The 26,670-nt window shown below is 35.7% G+C and overlaps 2 protein-coding genes across 4 annotated transcripts in view; both read left to right on the top strand.

Annotated features, from left to right (window-relative positions):
• Window positions 1–605: 605 nt before the first annotated feature.
• LOC103150984 (PHD and RING finger domain-containing protein 1-like) lies at window positions 606–6,030 on the top strand. Of its 2 annotated transcripts, XM_016681060.1 has the most exons (7): window positions 606–1,116; window positions 1,549–1,631; window positions 2,254–2,382; window positions 2,469–2,560; window positions 2,903–3,108; window positions 5,550–5,640; window positions 5,738–6,030. In XM_016681060.1, exons 1-7 carry the CDS (start codon window positions 1,006–1,008, stop codon window positions 5,770–5,772), a joined length of 747 nt encoding a protein of 248 aa, XP_016536546.1. In that variant the 5' UTR covers window positions 606–1,005; the 3' UTR covers window positions 5,773–6,030. The 2 variants fall into 2 exon arrangements, with proteins under 2 accessions (XP_016536546.1, XP_016536548.1); XM_016681062.1 differs by lacking the exon at window positions 1,549–1,631 and having other exon boundaries at window positions 2,255–2,382.
• Window positions 6,031–12,727: 6,697 nt separating this feature from the next.
• The window catches only part of acap3a (ArfGAP with coiled-coil, ankyrin repeat and PH domains 3a), a 64,565-nt gene continuing 50,622 nt past the window's right edge, over window positions 12,728–26,670 (top strand). The window contains exon 1 of one of the 2 annotated variants that reach the window (XM_016681071.1): window positions 12,728–12,943. In XM_016681071.1, coding sequence (XP_016536557.1) covers window positions 12,897–12,943 — 47 coding nt within the window. In that variant the 5' untranslated portion in view covers window positions 12,728–12,896. The remainder of the gene's footprint in view (window positions 12,944–26,670) is intronic. The other variant, XM_007570777.2, reaches the window with a different exon arrangement.

Below are 26,670 nucleotides of genomic sequence, written 5' to 3'. Positions count from 1 at the left end.
CCCACGTTGACCCTCCCCCACTTCCGGACCACCCACGTTGAACACTACCTGTCAAAATTTGATTTGATGGAAGGGAGTACCTATAGTCTCTGTGGGTACAGACAACCCCCCAAAACATTTGTACTTGTATCACCAATCATACAAAGTACTTTCTCAGGGGGGCAATTTTTTTATTTTTATTTTAAGTTGGAAATATTTATCCTTTTCCTTCAACTCCCAAAAGTGTGCAGACATTTAATTGTTGGTAACAGAGAAAGCTATGGAGAAAGTGTTTATGTTTTGGTGCTAGTTTACGTTTTATTGTAGAACCATGTATCCTTTATTATTCCACTTGCACAAATTTGTGATTATTTTTTGTGATTTAAAATATCCTTAACTATGCATTTATTTGTATTTTGATACTATTTTATGTTAATTTGTTTTAGAATTCAAAAACCATGTATTCTTTTTATCTTCCACTTTCAGAAGTTTGGAACTTTTTTTTTTTTTTAGATTTGACATGTACTAATTTTATGGTACTATTTTATTTTTGTTTTATTGAATTTTATTTTGAAAATCCATTTACTCTGAAAATCAAAATCAACAATGAAACCGGAAGTTTTCAACAGTGTTGCGGCACATGCTTTATTTAAATCGTCTCGTTCTCGTGTTGGTTATATTTGGTCAGTTTTCCGTTGTTAGAAAACTGTCAACTATATATAAGTGGCTCATTTTTAAAATGTGCTCTTTGAGTACAATAACATTAAGCTAAAAATTGAAAATATCTATTGATTTTATTGCATTACCTAACTTTATAGCTAATCACTAGTGCTACTTTGCCAGCATTAGCATAACAAAACACAAAATCGTATTTTGTTGTAATTCTCGAACACTCCTTGTAATTTATTGAAGTCCCTTATTAAGGATTTAACAAAGTTATGTTTGAGTAAAACATTACTTCTGTTTCGTGACCAGTTACTTTGTTTGAAGTAACTAAACTCGGCTGATGGAGAAACTGTTGACGCAATGGCGGATAAATGTTACATCTGCCTTTGTCCATTTGAGAAGCAAACAGTGGGCTCATTGGATCAATGCCATCACTTTTTTTGTTTTCAGTGCATCTACCAGTGGTCTCAGGTAAATACTAATAATCATAGTTCAAAGATTTTTATGTGTTCATATACTTGTCTTGAGTTTTCCAGCTGGCATTTTCAACACAATGTTTTCGTATACGAGTGTCCATCTCGCTGCAACAACTTCTTCAAAACAATCCTTGGCGACATCTGGATTTCCAGCATGAGAGAACACCATGTCAAAATTACTGACAACCTGGTATCATTAAAGCTTTATCATAGCTTTAATGATAAAGCTATGGCCCAAAGAAACACCACAGTTCTAAACTAAGTGTTTTAAAAATCTCATCAAATTGTCCAGTCACTAATGACGACTCACATTTGATGTCTTTGAGAATGAAAACTCTTTGAAACTTAAACCTAGCTCTGTCACGTGTCAGCCGAGGTGCTGAACATTAGGTAAAATAATTTTTTACTGTTTTGTTTTTCATTTAAGACAGCCAACACCTGCCCTGTAGATCGGATCAGCTTTGCTTTTATCCACCAGAGACGGTGTCCTGGAGGGGACATTCAGAAAAAAGGTGTGTTTAATAAGTCTCCAAAGGGTTAACAAATAACACTTTTGTGTTAATTAAGAAATTTATTGAGAAAATAAATAAAAATATATGTAGAATGGTCTCAGTGATTTATTAAACACAATTAAATGCTAATTATTTCAGACTTGATTTGTGGTATATTCCTGATATAGCCATTCCAGTATTTAGCTATTTTATGTTTCCTGTGCTGCAGTCTATCATGACATAATTTACACTGTCTTTATGACTGAACATATAGACTCAAATAACATCTAATTGTTTACCTCCTCATAGTTAACTTGGACACCAATAATTTTCTTTATATTGGCATTTTGTTTATGTTTTTTAGCCCACCAGTTGAATTTGATGGGTAAGGCTGATAGATTAAGTTACTTATTTCCCAAAGTGCTCCAGCACAGGACTCTGAAATAATTCAACAAATATTTTCAAATTCCTTCAATGTTTTTAGATTTTAGACAATGATTTTATTTTTGAAATATTTTAATAACTACAATTTTTTTTTTCAGTCTATGTATTTCCAGTTGTGTTTGAATTTGAAGGATAAATCTTTATCGGACTAATTTATCTCTTGGATTTTGACACTTTTGGTTCTTCGTATGCCTGTAGTTAAAGGTGACGCCACGGAGAAATGACGATGACACTGAAGACGACTGGAGAAACATAGTAATCTGCGAGGAATGTGGGCGCAGCGGCCGCAGGGACCGACTGCTGGTTTGCAGACTCTGTGACTCTGGGTAACTCTTTACATTAATTGCATGCATAGTTTTTTCTTATCTTTGTGTTTGCATAAATAAAAAGCTAATTTACCATGATAATACAGGTATCACATGGACTGCTTGACGCCGCCTCTAGATACGCTCCCTGAAGGAGATTGGATGTGCCCCGAGTGTGTGGTCACATCTAAGAGCACAGGTATTTATTTAATGAGTAAGATGATTACCAGTTTACTATTGTTGCAATTACTTACTTGTATTACATTTCATAACGTGTCCTATGATGGAATAATAGGAGGTTTAGGTGATTCAGTTGGGACTAATTGTGCTTTCGCTATTGAAGCATTTTGACATGCTTCAATGGTGGTAATAAATTGGTAATAAAACGCACTATTAATCTTTGTATTATTTTGATAGATTTTACATCCATCAACATAAATTATATCATCAAGGTTTCAAAATCAATTTTACGTTGACACCAGCAGCTGCCCAAGCACACAAACCTAGAAAAAAACTGATTTGGTGACATGTTTCTGTTCAGAGAGCTTTTTGGCAGAGGAGGAAGACATCAGTGATGGAGAAGTCACAGACCTCCTTGCTGACATGGACCAAGCTCCGTCTACAAGTAGTCGCCTCCGGGCATCAACTGTGAATCGTCCTAGCAACGTCGCAGAAAGACGGTGGAGTGTGAGACTCCAGAGCAGAGGAGAAAGCACCAGTCTACATCGACGCCCCGAAACCTCATGGGTGAGTTAAACATTAAAATGTAGAGTATCTGATTTTTTCTTTTTAAAAAGGAGAGTTGTGTGGCATCTTTTTACATCATAGGGCACAGGTGTCAAACTCCAGTCCTCGAGGGCCGGTGTCCTGCAACTTTTAGATGTGCCTCTGCTGCACCACACCTGAATAGAATAATTTGGTCATTAGCAGGACTCTGGTGAACTTACCTACACAAGGAGGAGGTAATTAAGCCATTTCATTCCAGTGTTTTGTACCTGTGGTACATCTAAAAACTGCAGGACACCGGCCCTCGAGGACTGGAGTTTGACACCCCTGTCATAGGGAATTACTACACTCCTCTAAACCAGGGGAGATGTGGATACATGGGATGACTTGTTTAATTGCAGCAGCATAAATCTCTTGCCTATACCAACTGGATGGAACAATGCACTTGCTTTGGCTTTTTCATGCACCTCGGAAAATAAGTACCGAGCACTTTAACATTGTTATTCGTAAATATATTTTAAAGATTTTTAAAGATATAATCCAAGTTATTCACACATACAAAGACAGCTTGATATGTCTTTGTATGTGATATACAAAGACATATCAAACTCTGTTTAATGAAGTGGACAAATGCATAGAAAAGTGGAATAGAAGGTGCAAAAAGACATTTAAAGCCAAGAAACCAGCTGAAATCTGTCAGTATTTTAAAAAGCAATCATGGTCCCAACAATGTGAATTAATGTCAGTTGGTTAGTTTTAACTAACAAAGTAGAAAAATGTTTTGAATGGTGAAAGCAAAAGTATTCTCTCTTAATCTTATTTTTCTAAAACATACTTCATACATTAGTTACAGATGAATTCCTACATTTCTGAGTACTCTAGTTGCAGGGACTGTAATATGGTCCCAACAACTAGAAAAAAATTTAAGGTGAAAAATATTAATGTCTTGGTTACTCTGTCATGGCTTTATACTCCAGCGCTGAAAACATGAATGACTACAGCTGTAGTGCAATGAAAGTGTTGGTGGGCTTTTGCTGTTCATGATGCATCAGCGACGCATTGCTTTATTACTATCAGTGTTCATCAATAATTACCCATCATACTGTGTGGCATTCTGTGGTTTCCTTTACTATAGAACACCGATGGGGACATTTGTAAGAGGTGGCTCAGACTCAGATCTAAACTTCATTTTAGCAGCTAATCAGCATCTTGTTTGTGCAGCTGTCAAGAGTCTCAGGTCCAGCATCACAGGACAGTTGATGCTGGAAAAATCTTTATAGGGAATTTTTAATACACACACACACACACACACATATCTTTCTAGAGTTTATTTCTCCATAATAAGTTGCAAAAGTTCTTCTTCCAGATGTGAACATCTGTCATATTTGCTTGCCTATTGGCTTTGTTAAACGTCTTGGAGCAACTGGAGTCAAAGCAGTCAGACAGAATCGTCCTCTGTGCTCATCCACTTTATGCACAGCTTATCTTTGATTGTAAGAGCAGCTGCATGGTGCTTACCCACACTTCCTGTGAAGCTTTATGTGTCGCTCAGTTACCACTGGTTGTGGTCAATTTTGTGGAAACACTTTCTTGTTTTTCTGCTGCAGCTTCCCCGAGACTGATTTCTGCTAATGGTACCTTTCAAAATATTTATATCTCTTGAACTTTTTCACATTTTTCACGCTATCACCACCAATTTTTCATGTATTTTTTGTTGTTGTTGTTGAGGGAGAGAGCATCATTGTGAAAAGGAACAAAGAAATTACAAGATTTTTTTTTATTATATATATATATATATATATATATATATATATATTTATTATTTTTACAAAGTGATGCATACATGTATTGTCAGAGAAAAACAAAACAAAAACATAGGGCTGTTCAAGGGTAGTAAGATGAAGTAAATATTCCTATTCCCCTAGGAGCCATGCTTAATACACCAAATTTAACTATATTTAATTGAAATATATGTGTTGCATTGAAATATGTATATTATTCAACTGTATATTTCATTAGCTATATTGGATTTTAAGTTTCTTTTTCATTGATGTAATGTGCTGGCTTTAAGTTCCTCATTTAGGTTATTCCATAAGTTAACTCCACACCTTGTAATGCAAATTTGTTTAATTGATTTTTAACTTTTATGTCACTATCCATGTTCTTTATTATTGCTAGAACATAGATAACAGCTGCTTGACTATAGGAAGAAATTATTTAACTGGGTTGCTCATTCAGTTTAACATTAAACTTGTAAGGCAAAAGTGTGAGCAAATTTATCAACACATTTAAATCTGATTTATTGCACATTTCTGACGAATCTTAGTGTTGTGGTTAAAACTAGATGTGCTGATAAATAGAGATGTCAATTTGTGGATTATTTATAAAATTGTTAAAACATGTCATCTTTTCCTAAAATATATAACTGTAAAACTGCTTTAAAAATGTTTTTTATTTTTCAGCATGTTCCTAAATACCTCATACGTGCATCAAAGCCTCCAGTAATGACTGAAGGAGCTGAAAATCTTCAACGTGTCAATAAGTCTTCAGACAGTAAGTAATCCACCAAACTGTAACTAACTCCCTCCTGTGGCAAGATACTCACTTACATGAAATGAAGGTAATAAAATACTTTGTTTTTGGTTCATAGAAAAGAAAAAGAGAAGAAGGAAGACTGCAGCTTGAAGAACCAACAAGCGGAGAAGGTTTTTCAACATTCAGTGCATGAAAAGACTTGCCTTGTACCCAGAAATGGTACCAGCATATGTGGCCACAAGATGGCAGCATTGTGTCAGGATGTTAAAAAGTCTGAACCTGAATGAGCCTTTTTGTTTTGTTTGAATTCATTTGTTAAATCTGTTGCTTGACATTTGTATTTTTTTTTACTTTTCCCTCCTGTTTTTTTGTGTAGTTTAATGCTATTAATAAACTCATCAACACTCATCCTAGTATAGCCTTCAACTTTACACCTCATTTAGTGCCTTTTTTTTTGCTTTTGCTCTAAAATCTATAAAAATATCTTGACAAAACAAAACATTATTATCAGATCCAGTTTAAATATTTGTGTTTTAAGCTTTGTGCTCTGTGACTTTTAAGACTAAAAAAGGGAAGAGAGCTAGTACTTTCAACTATTTGTGTTTCTGTAAGCCGGCAAGCAGAATGCAAAGTTTGTGAATTTAAGGAGGATGCCAGTTCCTGCCCTCAGTAAAGGGATATGCCTTTACAAATACATTGAATACATAACAGAGAACCTCAGAAATTATGCTAAGAGCTAATTATCTGGGCATCAGAGATGATATTCCACAATAACATGTCCTGGATGATACCATCAGTTGCTGACAACTACTGCTAATCTGCCTCATTTGCTTTTATCGCTCAGTTTTAAAACTCTCTCTGGCCATATGGTTAGAACACTGGACCGGAAGATGTTGGAGTAGGGGATATTATCTTTGTCAATTATGATTGATGGGGAGAGATGGTGCGATCTTCCTCCTTAGCCCTCTACTATTGCAGCCACAATCATGAATCCTTGTTTTCAACTGTGGAAGTTTTTAACCAATTACCCCCAGAACCCACATGTTAGTTGATAGTCAATTTGTGTACAGTTTGATCTCAAACATTTGGCAAGGCACTGAATGAACAGTACAGGGCCTGATATTCAGCCACGTGTGTTTTAAGATGCCCTAAAGCCACTGTGGCATAGATATCAGATCCCTAAGGTTGTGGGGAGTCATCAGACTCCAATACCAAGCAAGCCCTGTGATCTTCCTTCGTCTCATTGCCTAGCAACGCCAGCCTCTGTGTTCGCCCATAACCTCCTCGAGACATGCTCACATCTCCTTTGATCTTAAATCCGACCTATGAAGTCCTCATAGTATCATTTGATGAATAAATCAGCTGCACATCAAGTGGTTAGCAAGGAAAATGTCTTGTGAGGTAAATAAAAATTACAGAAAACCATGTGATGATAAAATGGTGAAATTATTGAAGCTCTGATGTAGCTTTGTTCACGTGGATGGCATGCATATGTGTTTTGTTTTAGGAGATGGGAACTGAACAAGCCTGTAGCACTTCCTGCTCTACTTTCTCTCAAAATAACATCTGCTGAAAATAACAATTGTGGTTAACTTTGTTTGGCCAGTTTAGCAGAACTGAATGAATAAGATGTACTGGACAAATCATAAAGCAAGATGTTCCATCATCTGACCTGATTCAGAAAATTTCCCTCTTATCTTAGTACTTTGTACACTAATATATAAAACAGACAGGAACGCCTGACTGCTTCTCAAGCTGTCGTGAGACTGCAATTTGCTCTTTTAACACCATAAAAACATTTGGAAAAAACACCTACACATTTCTAATTTGTAATATTTTAGAAGAACCACAATTAAACTGGTCAATGGATGTGACCATTAGTGGTCACATCCATTGATGCTAGGTGTCTGTGCATTAATAAAAACAAAACAAAAAAAAACATTAAGTTGGCCTTAAATACATTAATTACAGCTCATTATTAGCAGGACTATCCTGTATATTCTATTGTTTTTTCTCACAGGATTATTTGTCAGATAAAAGTTTGAGTTGAGCTTAGACATCTTCATTGCATTATGACTCTAGTTGGTTGAAGCTACAGCTAATTAGCTGCTAATATACCCTTGATACCTAGCAAGCTAGCTAGCTAATGTTTTTGTGTCTATTGTGGGTAATTTATCATCACTTGACTTCACCAGTTTTTTACATTTCAGTGGAGATACAGGCCTTATGTTCCATTCATGAACATCTTAAACCCTTCAACTGGGTTTCTGCAGTTGCCTGTTTTATACTGCAAATAATAATATTTTAGCAGCTTATTGTCTGAATAAATTGTAGTAAAGTATAATTTACTTAACCTGGTGTGTTTTCTTATTTTTCAAATAATTTAGAGTGTTGTTAATAGTGTTATGTTCATTTAGAAATAATCCTTTCTTCTTTAGAGCATTTTATGTTGCTGGAGAGGTCAGCCTTCCTGTTGGTAGGATTTTGACTTTGAGTCGACCTTTGACCTGCTTTCTGGGGCCGGTTTGGTTTTATCGTGCTAATGAAGCATAGAAGGCTTCCTGGGGAATATTTTCTTTTGTTTTCTCTTCCATGTCATCCTTTTTGACATCCTGACAAAATCTCGGATTACCAAGAGATAAAGTCAAATGCAGAGCATTAGGCGGTTTGAATTGATTTGTATTATAAAGTCGCAGACAGTCTTAACAAGTTAGTTTTTGATTTGTTTTTTATATTTAATAGCATACCAACTTCTTAACCTTTAATTTTTCATGACAGAGTAACACAAACCTAACCTATTCTTCAAGCTACCCCATGATTTATGTGATTGTGAGCATTTATATTTGTCCCACTTCTTTTTCTGCTAATGTGTTGAGATTTTTCTGTTTTCTTCAAATGATCTTCACTGTAAATACTCGCTTTGATGTGAACCATGTTAAGAAAGTGAGCTTGATTCAAGTTGAGGCTTATAAATGTTGAACGACAATTATTTTCCTGAAGTACTTCTGCTTAGAAAAAAGGGGCAATGTCAGAGGAGATTAATTTGAGTGCCTTGAATGCACTGATGCTAATAGATCTAAAAGGAAAAGGTTTGAAGCATTTACTATGAAGGATAATATAGATGAAATGTAAAGATGTCAAAATTATGTTAAGTGAATAAAATCTGTCAAAGGTGATAAATTTAAATGAAGAAGCCTAAGACGCTGCAGACTAAGAGCTGTAGAGTGGAATGGGAAAAGCTCTGTTGTCTTGCATCTAGAACATCTTGGCTTGTAGTTTATAGCTGAACTTAATTAAAAAAATGAGAGACTGGTTTTAAAAAGGAGCTACTCTTGCTAATGCACTTGGGCAGGACTGCTAAATAAGTCAGCAGTGATCTTACATTGAATGCAAACAGCTTTGGGCAATGTCAGTCTCAGACTCAGAAAAGGTCATGTGTCAACTGCCTTCGGGGTGTGACCCAGTATGCAGAATGTATCCTATTTAAATAAGTAATGTCAAGACATTAGACCGGGTTGTCGTGCTCGTTTAGTGGTTAATGAGGTCTCCTGCTTTAAAAGGGTGCTTCATTCATTCTTCATGGGTTTGGTGCATTTTATTCAGATGTAAAATGAAAAAATCCCCCTGTTATACAAGACCAGAGGAATTACGGAAAGTGTGGAGATGTTTTCTATTTGTCTTCAAAGTCAAAAAATGGGATCTGGAAAAGTTTGTTAAATCCAAATTAACGGAGCTCCAGTTGCAAGTCAGACAACATGTGGGTTGTTCATTAAAAGAGGCTGTACAGAAAAATGTGTGACTGATTTAAAGTGCAAAAACATGTGTATTACTGCTACTTTGTCAGGAAGGTTTCAGAAAGAAACTATTTATATACACTTATGAAATCAGTCAAAAGCAGAACTGCACAACTTGTAACGACATTCCCTTCATATCTGAATGCTTTGAAAAACAGAGCAGTAATTTTTTTCTTATACTAATTAGCCTGGCTGCAGATCATAGGGAAATGAATGAAGCAAGACCAGACAGTCACATATTTGCTATGTGACTATTTTTATATCTACTGTTTGATTCACACACAAGACAACTGAGATCGGTTTCCCTTCCTGTCCAACTAATTAGTCTTTCCAAGCAGCATCACACAAAAGCTGATGGGAGCACCATGGCGAGAGATCAACATAAATTTTTAAGACTATTTCAGGTATGTTGTTTTAAAAGGGATGGGGAATGCATGCATAATGCATACTACTTATCTGTCATTTGTACAGGCTTAATTTGTAGCTTGTACTGTCTTGCACCTTCAGTCAGAAGGGATAACATTACATGCTGCACACCCAGCAGTTTGACTTGCAGCTTTCTCCAGCAGACTAAAGAAGGGAACAAAAGTAGGTCACCATCCTAGAGCCCATACGTTTTTCTCAGTGATTCAGTGCTGCAGTGGTGCTTAGGAAGGCTATAGTAGGCAGGATTCTGATGGAAGCATATTTGACATTCAGAGGCTTTCTTCCTCATGCACTGAGGCACGTGGCACATTTAAGATAGTGTTGGACACTAATAGTACTACAGATATAATCTCAGGGGTTTTTCCACACCTGATAGTCCATAGTCTCGGTTTGATTGGGGACCGTAGTTGCAATATTTGTTACATTTTCAACTAGTGCGATTCGCTTTCATACTGCATTGTGTCAACCAATACATACTAATAGGATAACCTGTTTACCCCCTCGGCTGTAGTGGCTCTGCACCAAGAACCACTGAAGGAAATGATAAGAAAACATCAGAAGAAGACATGAGTGCAAGTTCCTTCTTCACAAAATGTAAACAAAAATATATAGTGGCGTCAAATTTTAGTGGTTATAGGAGTTCTCTTTTGTCTTTGGTAAAAGACAATGAGCAATGTCTCCAGCTAGCACTAGACTCACATCACATTTGTTTTGGCCTGCACTGTAGTCCGCCTTTTGCTATTGGAGTGCTATCCGGTCTACTTTGCATTCACATATGTCTTCTAGTTGTGCCAGAGTTCATTTCAACCAAACTGAGACCTGGTGTTTAGGCGGATCAGAGTTCGATTGCACATTCACACCTCCCCAAACAAACTATTAAAGTGGTGAAAGATTGGATTTGTACAATCCATTGTTCTCATCCAGTTACTTAAAATAACTGGATGAGTACAAATAATTTGATGCCAAAATCACTTGAGCACATCCTCAAAACATCTCCCACATTTTAAAGGAAAGCTGTTCCTTTTGTTGTCAGTAGTTTGCAACATGTGGCAATTTATACACAGACTCTGTTGCAATACTTTTCTGTTACATCACAGAGTTCCTGCGTGTTACATCCATAGATCATGTACTGTGGTAATAAAATCCATAACAGTGTTGATTAAATGCTTACAACCAACTTTGACACTAAGTTTTTTTTTTCTGCTGCAGCTTGCACTTTAGCTTCAGCCAACTGCTGACTCAACAAATTTCTAAAAAGGCTTTGATCTCAGATTTGGAAAAGTAGCTGAGGATAGTTAAAAGGAAGTATAATAACAGCTGAAACAACTAAAGAAATACAGACATAACACATGTGACAAAATAGATTTGTAGCAACGGAAATATTACAAGTATTTTAAAAATTATTTTATGATTGAAATATGCCAGTTTTCTGAGCTTTTTTTATCTTTTCAGAATGAAAAAATACAATATCGGTAGCTTAGATTCTTATTTTGCTTATTTACTTCTTGATGGATTCATTTGACCAATGTGTAATTAGTGTACAAATAATCTCAGGAAGGTTTTTGTGAAAAGAAACCTAACTGTTCTTCTTTTTTTGTCTTTTGAGAAACCAACAATGGTCACTAATATCTACGAAAACATCTATTGTGATGTTTGGCACTGAAGGGAAATCCTTGTACATAACTGTATGAAAAGTGGGTCACTTAAAATAGCTTAAATAACTGTGGGGATAATATACAATAGTTTCATGTGCAATTTCAAACACCAATTTATAAAAAAAGAATCAGAGAATTGCAATATTCCTTTTCAAGATAACAACAAACAAACAAACAAACAAACAAAAAAAAATCATGTTTTTTTTCTCAAAGCCAAAAGATTTGTTTCAGGATCTATCAAGAGGTTTAAGCAATACAATTGAATGATGATAACTTGTAGTTTGAACAAAACATCATTGCCTATGAAAGTCATGTTATTAGTCATAAATATGATCGTGCAAGTGGATCATGATTGATCATGATAAATCTGTCTGAAAGTCAATGAAATCTTTTCCCCTCATGACCTCCAAACAGGCACAGGAAGGAAAAATGATGCCAGAGACCCATTCCGTAACCCAAGCTCCTGCACTTCCTCCTGGCTGTCCACATCCTGTTAAATAAAGGTAATCTTTCCAGGGAAAATGATTCACTGTAACATCACTGCACAGCTGCATGGGAAAGTACAGAGGGAAGAAAAGTTCATATAAAGTGCTCTTTGACCTGCCAGTGAGTGAAATTTAAAGATTTCTCAGCTTGTAAGGCAGTAAAAAAGGATATGAGCACAAATTCTTTGTTTATTGGAGATGTTGAACTGCCAAAGCATAAATTTACTATTTATATTACTATTATATTTATAATAATAATAATAATAATAATAATAATAATAATAATAATAATGAAAAGAAGAAAAGAAGAAGAGGTGTGGAAAATCAAAACTGTTATTATTCAAATGAGTTTGACGTCAGCGTTCTAAAATGTTGCTTTCACATGCTATCCGAAATCTTATTTCCAACATAATATATGTTCACATTGCAATTTTATTAAATCGGTTTAATTTTAAGACTAAACTAGAGTAACATTTTGTGAATCTCAGAGCCTACACGCAACCTTGATTTTAATCAAATCGGATATCTGTACACCGACAGTCTGATAATATATATTTCTTTTATTTATTATTTTATATTTTACTTTTATTTGTAATATTTTTAAATATGTTGGTGCTTGTGTCAACTTGTTCGAATTTTTTTTTGTTAATTTAGCATTTTTTAAAATTAATTTTTATCTTTTATGTACGTTTAAGATTGGAGTTGTGAAATCCGAGTTTACCATGAACGCAGCAGAGTGTCCTGCACCGAGTGGAGCCGCTTCGGATCGTCAGAGCGGCGCTCAGTGAGTAAACCGCCGCTGGAGGGGCAGGAGGATCGCTCTCTGTCGGATACTTACCATCTGTGTACTTCAACCCACTCGGGAGATGCAATCCGTGTTTTAAATCGCGTGAAAACTTCTCACCAAATCCAAGATGACGGTTGATTTTGAAGACTGCATCAAGGATTCTCCCCGATTTAGGTAAGAATAGAGGGGGAAAACCGCGCCAGATCGATTGTGTTTTGTGGTTTGAACTGTTGAACGCCTCTGTCTGCTTGGTCTGGATGACATTATTCTCCTCGGAGCTTCATATGGGTCCGCTTTGAGCGCCTGGAACTGGGACACATGGCTCGATCGGGGATCGGGAGCATAATGTGAATTTAGTGGAGCAGGAAAGTTTGGACTAGAGGATGATGAGCAGTCACATGAAGAAAACGCATGACACGAATTCATCCAAACCTATATGAGTTCACTTATTTATGCAGATAATGACTTGAGCTTCATCTGTTTAAACTCTGATTTCTGTTTTATTTCTGGTAAAACCCATTGAAAATATGAAGATTTCCACGCAGACAGACAGACTGACTGTCCTAAGCTTTCAAGCTGCTAAAGCTTTCACAAATAGAAGAGACATTTTCTACACCCATTCATCCCACATCATGAACCTGTTCCTACGGGATCTTAATTTACAGCTTGCTTGAAGGAGAAGGGAAAAGCTGTCAAATCTACAATTTTCCTGCATGGTGTCTAGACTTTTCTTATTTTTCAAAATTAAAATGGGAAAGCCTTTTAAATCACCTATTCAGCAATAAACTACGGTTGGGCGATGTGGCTTAAAATCTCCGATCTTTTCATACCGGATCTGATTTTTCTAAAAAATAAAAAAAATAAAAAAATGCAATTTCACCAGATTTTTTTTTAAATTAAAAGAAAAACATTAGTTTAATGAGGGGAACTAAAGCTTAGTTATCGTGATATGATCTTTTTTTTTTTTGGAATAGACTCAGTTGCTACTGATAATAATTTGTTGCTGATGTGTTGAAATATTAAGTATTTCTATTAAGCATTAAGTAATCTGTCAAACTTATACCAAAGCATAACTTGACAAGATGCTCAGTATTCTTCATTTTACTTTTTCATTTTTTTGTGTTAGAGTTCTCATAAAATTACTACTTTATTCTTCTAATATTGCGACTGTACTCCTGTAATATTATCACTTAAACCTTCAAATGAATAAATGAATAAATAAATAAATAAATAAATAAAAGTAAATCTTAGAGTTGACTTAGCATCAAAGTCTAAAGAAACAGAAGCTGTAAAATATGCCTGTCAAACAAAATGTTAGTCCTTAGGCGTGGTGACATCACTCTGAACTTTCGAAAGCAAAAGAGTGCATTGGTGAAAAATAATCCAGATTTTCCAAAAATTTTATCTTTAAAATCACTGATGATGCTTAAATCTAGACACACGTGTTATTCCTGTGACTAAACTTGTTCTCGCTAAATAAATAAAAAAAGTAAAAGCATGAAAAACTGGGGATTCAACCTCAAACAAACAAGTTCATTTAGTCTTATTTACAAGAATTAAGATTTTAGTAACATTTTTTTGAGGTGATCACGGATCCATTGGCTCATATATGTTTTGGCCCTCACTCATGAGATGTGGATCGAGACCAAAAGCATGTGAACCTTGATATGAAAGGCCAAAATATTTTAATTATGTTGGGTGAGCGGGTTTATAGAGTTAAGGTGAGGAGTTTGCAGCATCTTATCTGGATGCTGCCTCTGCGCCTCGCTTTTTTCCGGGCATGTCGCCCAGGACTGGCTCATTTCATCTCAAATAGACATAGATGGATTGCCTCGATTTTAAAAAGTCAGGCTGTTAGGTACTCTTTGAAACATTTTTAAATACAAAAAATAGAAATTTGTTAACACAGATTTTCCTCTTGATCTCTCAGGTGATCGTCATGAAGGTAAAGAAAATTGACAGTATGAATTCATCCACTGTTAACGTGATTAAGGATGATGTTAATGAAGGTTTCTATTTTCAGCTAATAGAAAAATCTAGGCAAATGAAAGTAAGCTTTAAGAATAAAATTATTTTATTAGTTAATTGAATTAAATTAAATTCTTTGATTAATTTATTATAATTCAGCAGCAAGGGTTGAATCCCGGCGTGGTTGTTTTTCACTTTCTCACTGTTCTCTCTGGGTACTCTTGGTTAATTTCTCTCTTTAAGTTGCAGGACTGCAACTAACAATTAATTTAGTAACCAATTAATCTATCAGTTATTCAGATGATTAATTGGATAAAAAATTGATACATTTGGCAGATTTTTGATTTAACCAATGAAGCCTTTTTTATATACGCTATTAGAAACACAATAAAAGGTGCAAGTAAACAAATTTTTAATAAGAAAATGAAAATTTTATTACTTAAAATACAATAACAAAGCATTTCTTTAGTGAACATTTTATTAGTTGTAGCAAAGGATGCATATGCAGTTAAAAAATACTTCTAACATCAACATGTGAAAAGCTCAGCCCTTTCTGATTTAATTTCAATACAGTGTAAGGCTGATCTATTGACTTTTTTTTTGATTAATCAATTTATTAATTGGATAACAAAACATGCTAAATAGGAGATTTTTTTTAAAAACATAATTTTAACCAGATAAAACTAAAACTCTGCCACATGATGAGTTTCGGCTCGACATTTCATAACCAAAGAAGTTTTTTTTTTTTTTATCTTGATGAAAAATGTATATATTTTTTGTACAGTTTTGGCTTAATTACTGACTTAAGCGTGTTGTTCATTCAGCAAATGGCCTTTTTTGAGTCTGAATACTTACCTATTAATCAATTACTGAATTACTTAATAATTATTTCAACAATCAATTCATCATGATTAATAGTCTCAGCTTAATCAAACAAAATGGAAACCTTTAAATTTCAGTAACTGCAGTGACTAAAATTTTTACATTTGTGAAAGAATGAGGTTCTGAAAGTCCAGGTTTGTGGATCATTTCTTTGCTTTGTGACGGAGCAAATGTTTCCTCCTGCAGATAAAGTCTGCTTGGAAATCAAAGACTTCCACACTTGGCGGCAGCACCTTAATCACAGCCATCTGCAGCTGGAGAGAGGCTCATAACCCCAACCGACTCTTTCATTGTCTCACATGTTCAGCAGAGCAGCAAAGGGCGTTCATGCTCAGGAGACGCCTAACTCATTATTTAAAGCGCTGAGATCCTTCTTCGTGTCATCAGAGAATGGATGGAGTTGTCTTATCTTTCTCCTTAGATGTTGCACAGATTTTTCATAATGCCCCGCCTGTCAGAGAGATATGCTCTCATGCTTGAACTTTATCCTTCAGCTAATACAAAGTTGAGAGGTTTTTTTTTTAATCTTCAACGGCCCAAAGAGAAGCTGAAAGAGACGGCTGCAACTAATGATTATTGTAACATTAGAAATACATTAAAAGATGCAAATAACAAGACAATTCAATTACTTAAATTAAAATTTTATTGGCTGAAGTGTAATTATATAGCATTCCTTTAATGGACACATGATCATTTGTAGCAAAGGATGCATCTGGAGCTAAAAAAAAAAAATACTGCTTACTAATCTTTAGATTATTTTGATTATTAATATATGGATAGCAAAAGGTGCTTAATAGGATTTTTTGTTTTAACAGAATTTGAACCTGTTGAAGCTAAAAATGCCCAGGAGTTCCAGGTAGAACATATTTACAGACTATTAATGTTTTTTAGTCTTAAATGCGAATGTATATATTTTTTTGTACAGTTTTGACTTAATTACTTCTCCGAGTGTTTTTTTTTTTTTTTTTAGCGAATTGCCATTTTCAGAGTCTGTATACTCCAGGTAATGATTAATTGATTCCTGGATTAGTTAGCAATTATTTTTTATAATCAATTAATTACGATTCATTCAATAAAATAAACAGGCATCCAAGCAGCCAGCAGAGCCTGTAACAAGGTTTTCCTAAGGCTTATGTGCAGCTAAATGCACTGCTGCAGCAGGCTGTGTAAGGAGGTGGAAGGCTGGGAGGAAGCAGTTTGAAAAAAATAAATCTGGATTTTTTAACCGTTGGGATTGACACACCGCTATTTCCCACGCATGTTGGGAATCAGGTCTGAGCAGTTGTGTCTGGTGCTATTTAGTTTCCAGCTGGAGCTTAAAGCTCTTAATGCTGGAGCAGAACAGCAGGGTTATGTTGTCTTTAGCTGCTCCTGATTTTATTTTAACAGGTAGTATGTCAGGTAAACCTGTAAAGGGACGAGTTTCATAAAAGACTGTATCTGGAATTATTATATTTCTAATATAAAAATTTTTCCAACATTGCATTGCATCATGATTCACAACAAATACCATTTGATGTGTTTTTAAGAGAGCATTTGTATGTGATAGACCAACACTATGGAGTGCATACTTATTAAGAGGACCTGAACCCTCTTCTTCTGGGATTTCACATATTTTGATATTCTTCTCTACCAGCTTTCCACATTTAGATTGCGAAGCTACTTCTGGTTTAAAAAATAGTTCAAGCTCAATCAGGTTGGATGGAAAGTCTATGAACATCAATTTCCAAGTCTTGTGACAAATTCCTAATTGGATTTATTTCTGGACTTTGACTGCAACACACGTTTTACAAACGGCCCAGATTTGATCTGAACAAGTATTATTCTGCTTAAATTTAAGGAAATTATCTCATGAAAAGACTAAAAAGTAATGAGAGGAAAAATTATATTACACTTCTGAATAGTTTGAATTCTTTAATTTCATTGTTGAGATTATTCCACTTCTAACTGAAACACATTCTTCTTTAACATTTGTCCTCACTTGAAGCTTTTCAAATACAATTTGTCCTGACAGGTTGTACATATTCTCTCTTATTTATTTATTTATTTATTTAAAAGGAAATATTACATTAATGTTCTCTAACGCCCTCACAGAACAGCAGGATATTGGATTAAATCACATAAAAGTGGACTCCTTTTACTGATTAGGTGTTTTCAGAGGGTATTTGTTTGTTCTTGATTTCATTTAGGGGTATCAAAGTAAAAGAGTAAAAGCTGAACACAAACATTTACCACACTTTTCTAGTTTTGTATGTTAAAAATCTTGAAGTCCATGTCTCCCACTCCTTTAATTTTATGTGTTGGTCTGTCATATTAAATCCCAATAAAATACACTGAGTTTTTCTGGTTACAATGTGAAAAAATGTATAAAGGCTTATGAGTTGTGTTTACAACTCCAGATACTGGAGTTTACAACTCCAGTATCTGTTTCATGTATGTGTTTCTGTTTGTAACCGTTTTGGTTCCCAGCCAGATTCAACAGAGTTCCTTTAAGTCATTTTTATTTTCACTTTTGGCTCAGTACCAGTTGGACACGTGTCAGCCGTGTTTCTTCTTGAGGTTACCTCAGGCAAGTTTCTCCACTGTTTTGTCTCTCTGTGGTTTTATTTTATTTGGAGAAATATATTTGTTCTCGTTTTTGTAATTAGACAGAACATATTGTCTCACTTTACCTCTTTTTCTGTCGGTTTACCGTAAAACTGACAGAAGTGTTACCTGCGTGACGAGTAAGCTTCACTGAGTTCCCCAGGCAGGAAAGCGAAAGAAGAAGTTAGACTGTGAAACTGTGCTGAACACGAGTTTTCAAATGATGAGGTAGTTTTATTGGATTTGATTGTATTCCTCTTGTTTTGTGAAGGGGATTCTCATTGCCTATTTCTGTTTTCATTGATTAGATCTTAGAAACTTACACATAATCCTATAAGCACTACAGAAACTTCAACATACTGATCGACAGTGGACCACAGCTTCCCACTAATAGCTGAGACCCCCTCTAAAAATGCTTACAAATGCCTATTTTAATAGTCCAAACACGAAATATACCAGCTTGAATGATCAGCTGATATGTTTTATTGAGAAAACAGTTTCCTCGTAAATGGCGTCTTCTAAATTTATTTTTGGACGCTGTGGATGATAAAAATGTCTGATTTGAGTCAACTTCCCTCAGTAACACCATCACACACACTGCCTTGGATTCCTGTTTGTGAAATATCTGAAGCGAAGCCGTATTTTATGACTTTCATTGTTCAGTGTGGCACACTGACCCAACTCATCAAAGCCAGATGTGTCGCTGGAACCAGCAGGGCTCATCTGTGCTGAACAGACTCCTGGGTTTGTGTTTAATGTGGCACAACACTGAGAACAGGCAGTTGTTTTCTCTCTGCAAACATGCTAATTAGAGGTCACACTCTTTGAGGAAGATAAAAACACACAGACACAAACAACATTAGCTTATGTTCACATCAGCTTCTTCTAATCAGAACTTCTCCCAAATCTCTCCATATGGTGAGCTACTTCATTGTGGCGGGAGTTTCAGCTCCATTCCCACTGAGCTTCCCAGCCTCCAGCTGAATATAAGTATTGTCCGGTGAGTTTGTAACTTCCGCTGGGAGACACTCCAGTCTCTGTGTGTGAATAGCCCGGGGCAGGGAGTCCTCCCATGTGGGGGCAGCAGAGATGATGCTGCCGTCATGACGAAAGGCCACACAATGAGTCACGGAGCAGAGCCGAATCCGAGGCCAGTGACCTGTGGCAGTTACTGCCTTTGAATTCTCATTTTCTGAGAGAAAAATGGTTGGACACGTGAATTCTTGACCCAAATTCAGATTAAAGGCTGAAGGAAGGTTGCATATTTTAGATGGTTGGACTAATGAGCATGCTTAGTAATTGATCCATTGTTCTATGGGAAATAAGGTTGAGGTCAAATATGTAATCTGGGCTTTTCGCTTATCAGGATTAAATAATGAAAGAGGAAATCTGGTCTCTACCAGGATCAAACATTATTTAAGTCTAAACAGAGTCCTCTTTGCCTTTACTAGTTGTGGGCTTAACTGAGACACCCCAATAAAGTGAACCCCCATCTATTCATGGTTCAGTGTTTGTGGGTTCATATTCACCTATTCACACATAAAAATTATTAGCAGAAAATCTGCATATTTGTAGATTTTTTTCTTAGAGCATTTCTTAAACATCTGAAAGAAGAGCAGAAATACCTGGAGGAAACACCACACACTATTGTCTGGTGTTTGAGAAGCAGCCAATCCAGTAGCGCCATTCATTTTCTTTGCCGCTGTTTGGCTGTTAGATGATACAGTAGACTGTCGATATTAATAACTGCGGCAGTGCGAAGACAGCTTCCAGTTTGCATATTAATGCATATTAAAGTATATTTGGTCTTTGAACTATTAAAATTGGCACCTAAGCGTTTTTAGATTAGATTTTTAGAGTATTTTCAGATTTCAGCTATTCACTGGTGGTTGTTATTGCTTTGTTGCAGATTTGCATCTATTATTGGGATCTTTGTGCCGTTAACCCAATCTTTCTTTTTTTCTAAATTTAATTTTAAGTTGCAAAGTCCTGAGACGGAAGTAAATGTTTTCTTCTTGTGAATGTTTATTCTCACTTTAGAACAATCGAGTATAAATTGTTCATCCTGTAGCTCTTCTCAGATTGATAGACAACAACAATTGCTTCTCTAGAGCCGTTGGTTTTGACTGCCTTCTGACTAATAACCAGTTTTGGCTTTTTGATTCCCTACATTGTCTAACGATCTACATTTAATGATTTAGTGATGTATTTACCACTTTTCATTTTCTACCATATTCTGCCTTTTTATTAAATTCTCCAGAACATGGGAAGTGAAGCACGGAGTCAGCAGACTGACGTTCATCACATCGTCATTGCATTCGTGGAGGATCTGCCTCTCCAGCTGCAGGAGGCTGGAAGGGATTTTAACTATGATATCTTGTTGTTTCTGCTCTAGTTCAGACTGACCTCCTTCTAACTTGAATTTGTGTCAGTGGGCCTTCTGTTCGGTCAAGGGTGCTTTACCCACGACTGTGACTCCATCACTATCATTATTCATCATTATTACATCTGATAAAATAAGTTGCCTCTGTCGCGTTTATTCACAAATCAGAATAATGCTGCGCATTGAGATGTTTGCCATTAATCTAAATGAACAATAAATACCTGAGTAATTATCTTGGCTTTCCTTCTGCAGCAGAGAAAACAATTTATTCTGTTGTCGCAAAGCAGACTTTATCCAACACACTTGCATTTGTCTCCTTGGAAATTTGGTAAAAAACAACAACAAAAACAAAAAACAGCCAAGTCCAAAGCTTTTGGGGAAGAAAATAAAGCTCGCCATCCGGAACTGATTAGTGATCACTTAGCCGTTTTTTGGTTTTGCTTTGCTCAGTCGGGATCAGAGGAGCTTTTTAACGACGGGATGGGGATCAAGAGTGACAACTTTTAATCGTTTCCTGCTTAAACAGGGTTTCCGTGAGGGTCTTACATTTTTTTTTAAAGTCTTAAATATGTGTAGGATTTTAATAAAAGGCATTAAAATACATTTAGCTTAGGGCTGCAACGATTATTATGGTAATGATAATCACTTATTCTATTGATTATTCTGATAATTAATTGGATTTTTAAAAAAGACACATTCTACAGAGATTTAATTTAATCACTTAAGCCTTTTTATACAATATTAACAATATTTTAATACATTAAAATATGCAAATAAACAATTTAGCTCCTCTTTCAAATAAGAAAATAAATGCAATGCGTTAACATAGCATTCCTTCACTAAATCTTGACTGAGTGAATCTAAAACTATGCCACTGAAGAAGTTCTAAGTATATTTACAGACAAATGTGTTTTTATGTTAGACACAACATGTATATCTATTTTGTACAGATTTGGCTTAATTACTGCTCTGAATATGTTTTTCTTTTTTTCAGCAAAGGGCCCTTTTTTGAATCTTATACTCCAGTTAACGATTAATCAATTACTAAATTAGTTTAATATTTTAAGCAATTATGCTGATGAATTGCTTCAGGCATATTTTAGTTACATCTCTAAGTATTATGTTTACGCAGTACAGTCTGCTCTGTTCCTTCTTGTAGACAGCTTCACTGTCCCAACTCCAGCCCAGTTCTTTCTCCAAGGTATTTCTTGGATAAAAGACCACCCCACCACCTCAGTTTTTTCTTCCATAAAGAAATAATACTTAAGTGAAAGTAAAAAGAGTGGTGCAGTAAAACTACTCCCAGAAGTGCATATATTTCCAAAAGTTTCTCATGTAAATGTAATTAAATGCCACTTACCTCTGGGTGTAGAACTGGCTGAGAAATGTGAGTGTTACAAAGTGACAAAGCACATGATGGAAGCTAATAACCCATCCAAAGAACTTTATTCCAGAACATTCTGCCTTCCAGTGAAGAGTTCAGCTGGCAAAGACTATTTTAATAGTTGTTTCTAACCAGTTGGGCTCATAACAGACATGACTCTGACAGCTTAGCAATTGTGGTATTAAATTCAACTGCTTTATTTTATCCAAATGTAAATAAAATGTTGTCATAACGCATAATATTCAAGTTTCTCCTGAATTAAATGAGATTTACTAAAGTTTTAATACCCAATAATGTAGAGCCTAAAGTGAAATAGGATCTTAAAAAATGTTTTAATGGCCTGTAATTTGCACCTCTAGTGAGTGTCATTGTTGTGTTCAGGTTAAATGTTCACAAAGACTGAAAGAACATTCTGCTCCTTTAGCTTTTTCCTGCTTGGTTGATTTAATGTCGGTGAAAGCTCAGTGAACTTATTGTTGAGCTTTTCCAGAATGTCTGTTTTTTAAAGGACGTAGGTGAACTCGTTGAACTGCAGGTAATGAAAGTGATGGGTATTAAGTCAGCACAGTGCATGTGAGCGGCGACGTGTTTTAATCAGGGATTGGCCTACATTAGCTTTCCCAGTCCTGTGCACGATAAAGTGCACCACCTGGAGAATGAACATCATGTTGCCATACTGATCTATTGATCCCCAAAACAAGGGCTTCTTGGTCACAGTGTTTCTGCTCTCCTGCCGTGCAACAAATACAACATCAGTAATCACCAGCTAAGATAAATGAGCTTTTTCCTATTTGCAGCATGTGAGCTCAGTTTGGGCTGCAAAGCAATTGGGCTCAGCCGTAATACAATCTGTGATTTTTTTCCAAAATTATGAACAATGCAACATTTCATCTGCTTGAAACACGCAGAACACAACTCTTTTCCTTAAGTCAAGATGTAATTCTTTTATCTTATGAGTCATAACATTTTATTTAGGAAGTTACCAAACGTGGCAGCAGATAATTTTTCTTCTTAAAGAAAGTGAAAGAAAACAAAAAATATCTCAATTATTCACCTCTGATTGGGAAGTAATGCCTTAACAGACACGGTAAGATTGGATTTTATTGCTGAAGAAGATATATATCTCCTTTATAAAACCGATAATAGATGCTTAATCATTTTTAGAGATTAGAACAACAAAAAATGCACCAAATCACAGTAAGTTTTATTTACTCTATAAAAACAGCAGTTTTGTAAATAAAAAGGATTAATTGCACATTACACATAACACCACACAATAATGAGCAAAATTGGCACAAATTATAATTATCAATATAAATGTAAAAACTTCACATGATTAAAATGTAACATAAACATTAGATTATTAACAAAATAAAAAAAGTAAAATAAAGTTATATAAAACATGAAATAATAGAAAAACAGAGTTTATATCAAAGCAGATTATAAAAGTAAATTAAAAGAATAACATTTATAGTTACAGTTAATAAAAATATAAGTATAAAAAGTTGAAAAATACAGACTAATTACCATATCTATTTTTAAGCTAGCCTTTTCACACATGGTGGAATATAAAGTTACACATTTGAATTATTAGAATATTGTTTATGCTGAATAGTCAGTGCGTCTGTGATCATACTTTTCTAAACGGTTCAAAAAATTAATGATCAGGAATTAGACCCACATAACTGTATATAGTTTTTTTGTTATTTTTCTAGGGTTTTTTTATTTGCAGTATTCAGTTGGGTTAAGAGATGCAGACGAGATCCAATTTGGGAATCGATCCCCGGACGCCCCATAATTTTATGCAGAGTTTTAACTTCTCCAGTTGTTCGGGTAAATTTGTGACCAAGGTGACCACATCGCTATTTAACTTATCTGTACTGTGTAAAAATAAAGTAGGTCTATTTATTCATCCTGAAGTCTGCTGCTAAAACAGCTTTGGGTTCAGAGATGATGTCACCCTTCTGTGTTGTTTTTGTGAAAGAGGAGGTGACTCCCTGCTGGGGCTCTCGCTGTCCCGATACTTTCACATTCATGAATAGGAAGACGTTTTCCAGACGGGATACACAAAGATCCATGAAAAAACTTGGACGTCTTAAGGGATTGGAGCTGCTTTCAGTGTGAAAACACGTTCAGAATATTGAATATATTAGTTTCTGTTAGCAAAACGTTACAGTTTCCACTCATCCAAGTGTCTTCCAGTCGACTGCTATTACCAGAGTTTGAGGTTGCAGATCTGAATCAGCTCTACAGCAACATCTTAACACCTAAATGATGGAAATGTTACAGTAAATTTAATTAGTATTCCTTGCAATGCCCATTGTGAAAGAAAACGGCAGTGGCTTTTGTGAGGAGCGCACACATTCTTTGAGTTTTTTTTTTGCTCTTTTTCCAGCCTTTGGTCTCTTTTCAAAGAAAATTCCTCCCAACTTGGTTTTAGTTTTTCCTCGCAGATTAAATTACGGTAATGGAAACTGAACATATGATTTCAATTTTTTCCCCTATTAATCAAGTGTCTTATGCAGTTCAAAGATGAAAATCAGCTTTTCTCGTAATGCATGGCAGAATGCTCGTAATTAGCTCAGGACATTTTGCATTATGTGTTTGTCAAAGAGCAACAAGTGCAAGTTTTTATAAGTGTAAAGAAGCTACTAAATTTCCTTTTAATAAACCCAGAATGAATCTTTTTTTATTGATTACATCCTCAAACATAGAAATAAACAGAAAATTAAATAATCAGCCTTTAATTTAGTAAACTATGGTTATGGCCAACACAACATTTCACTTGTTTTATATTTGCATGGCTGTATAACTTGACTGTTTGTTTTTACTGTAAAAGGTTCCTTTTTATATGTTCAAATGTGATTTTGGTCAGGTTTCTGTTTCTGATCTCAGGTTTTGTGAAGGTTTGATCTGCCAATTCTGATTTCTTTTTAGGATCCACAGTGGAGTCCCACCAATTCGTGGTTTAGTATTTGAGGCATCATCTATTCACAGATATTTTTGAAAAGCATATCTAAAATATTTGAAAGAGAATGCATATTTGGAGCCTGAAATATCTCACAAAGCCACTTGACACACTATTGTGTCAAGTGGTTGGTAAATCAGCCAAGCCAGAAGCTCCATTCATTTCCCTTTACATTGATTGGTTGTTCCCCCAAGAGTGAAGATAAGAAAGACTGTGGATGTTAGCTTTGCACATTAAGGTATATTTAGTGTTTGGCAGTAATAAACATCTTTAGCATGTCCATGCAGGTGTGGTCCCTGACCACTGTGAACACCAGGGTCCATTCTATGATACATAAATTTAGCTATAACTAGTTATATTAGGCACACAGGTGACATCATTCAGTTTGAGAGTTGAGTCACTGTGATTTATTGTTTTAAAGCAAAGACTGATTAGTGATCAGCCCAATTAGCTTGGTTGGCTTCACAAATGGCAAACCACAGTTTAAGTGTGTATTTTGTTTCAAAATAAAGTATATTTCATTGAAATCTGAAAGGATAAAACTGAGCAACTTTAGCTTTTCTGTTATCTAATGAAGTTGTGCTCTGTGCTGCTCCCAACACATAAAAAAGTTCTTTTTTAAATAGCTTCTTAATGGTTATTTTTAAACCTCCTTTATTTTGTAAAAACAGAAGAATGTTTTTGTTGGCCTTACCTGACATCTCCTTCAGTTTCCAATTGGCCTGTCAATAGTCTTTAATGTTTTATTCCAGTTTTCTCACATCTTTTTCACTGCATCACGTCTGAATTGTGACTCATCTTTTAGTAGTAATATCTTTCAACGAAACTGTATTATTTTTCAAACGCTATCCCTCATGTGGAAAACAGCATGTATGTGAGGAGTCGTTTTCTTGGCTTGGCTCTGTGTCGTTTGTCTTCACGTTAACCTGTGTTTGCACTCACACTTTGAATAAGCTTTGCAGCATGCTGAATCTGACTAATAGAAAGTTATGACTACCAGATTTCTTTGTTTAGCATCATATCTGGGAAATTACTTCCCCGATGAACAGGCTGCTTGGAAAGCCTCTGCCTTTAAGGGAATATGGTTGGGTATTCCGCTGCTATCACACTTTGGATCAGGAAATGGGGTAAAAAGTTGTGGATCGGTGTTGAGATTTCATCTCCTCAGCTGTGGCCCTTTGTGGCCACCTGGGGACTAAAGAATGACTTTAAGTCCAGCCACTGAGTCTCCTCCTCTGCTGAGATTTGAAATGCTGAATCACACGTGGTTGAGCATCTGTTTTTGATTACTTCCATCTCTCTCTCCCCGTCCTCACACTCTCTCCGTCTCTTCTCCTTTTCCCCTTTTCCTTACGCTCCTCTGGATGTGCGGGGGCAGATTTCTGGTCGTGGTTCGGCCAGAAACGCGTCTAGGGATGGGCCAGGAAATGCGTCACTGTGCTCCAGTATTGAAAGCAGATTCAGACTAAAGGGCTCACATGTCGCTGGGAGACGATGGATGTGGCTGACTCTCCTGGTGTAACACCCAGCTTTGAGTCACAAGATCAGTCCTCTTCAAGCACTGATAACATTTAGACAACAGACCATCTCTACACACAAGGGGGCTAATCTGCTTTGCATTAGTTATTTTTTCCCAATTATTTCATTTTTGTGTTTCTTTTTTTTACTTGTTGAGCCATTTTTAACCCTCTTTTGACCCATGCATCCATCGTCTTCCTTACAGTCTGAGG

Source organism: Poecilia formosa, unplaced genomic scaffold (genome assembly GCF_000485575.1).
Source record: "Poecilia formosa unplaced genomic scaffold, Poecilia_formosa-5.1.2 Scaffold268, whole genome shotgun sequence".
NCBI classification, from domain to species: Eukaryota; Metazoa; Chordata; class Actinopteri; order Cyprinodontiformes; family Poeciliidae; genus Poecilia; species Poecilia formosa.
Note: the sequence above shows the minus strand (reverse complement) of the source record. Positions and strands in the feature narration are given on the sequence as shown.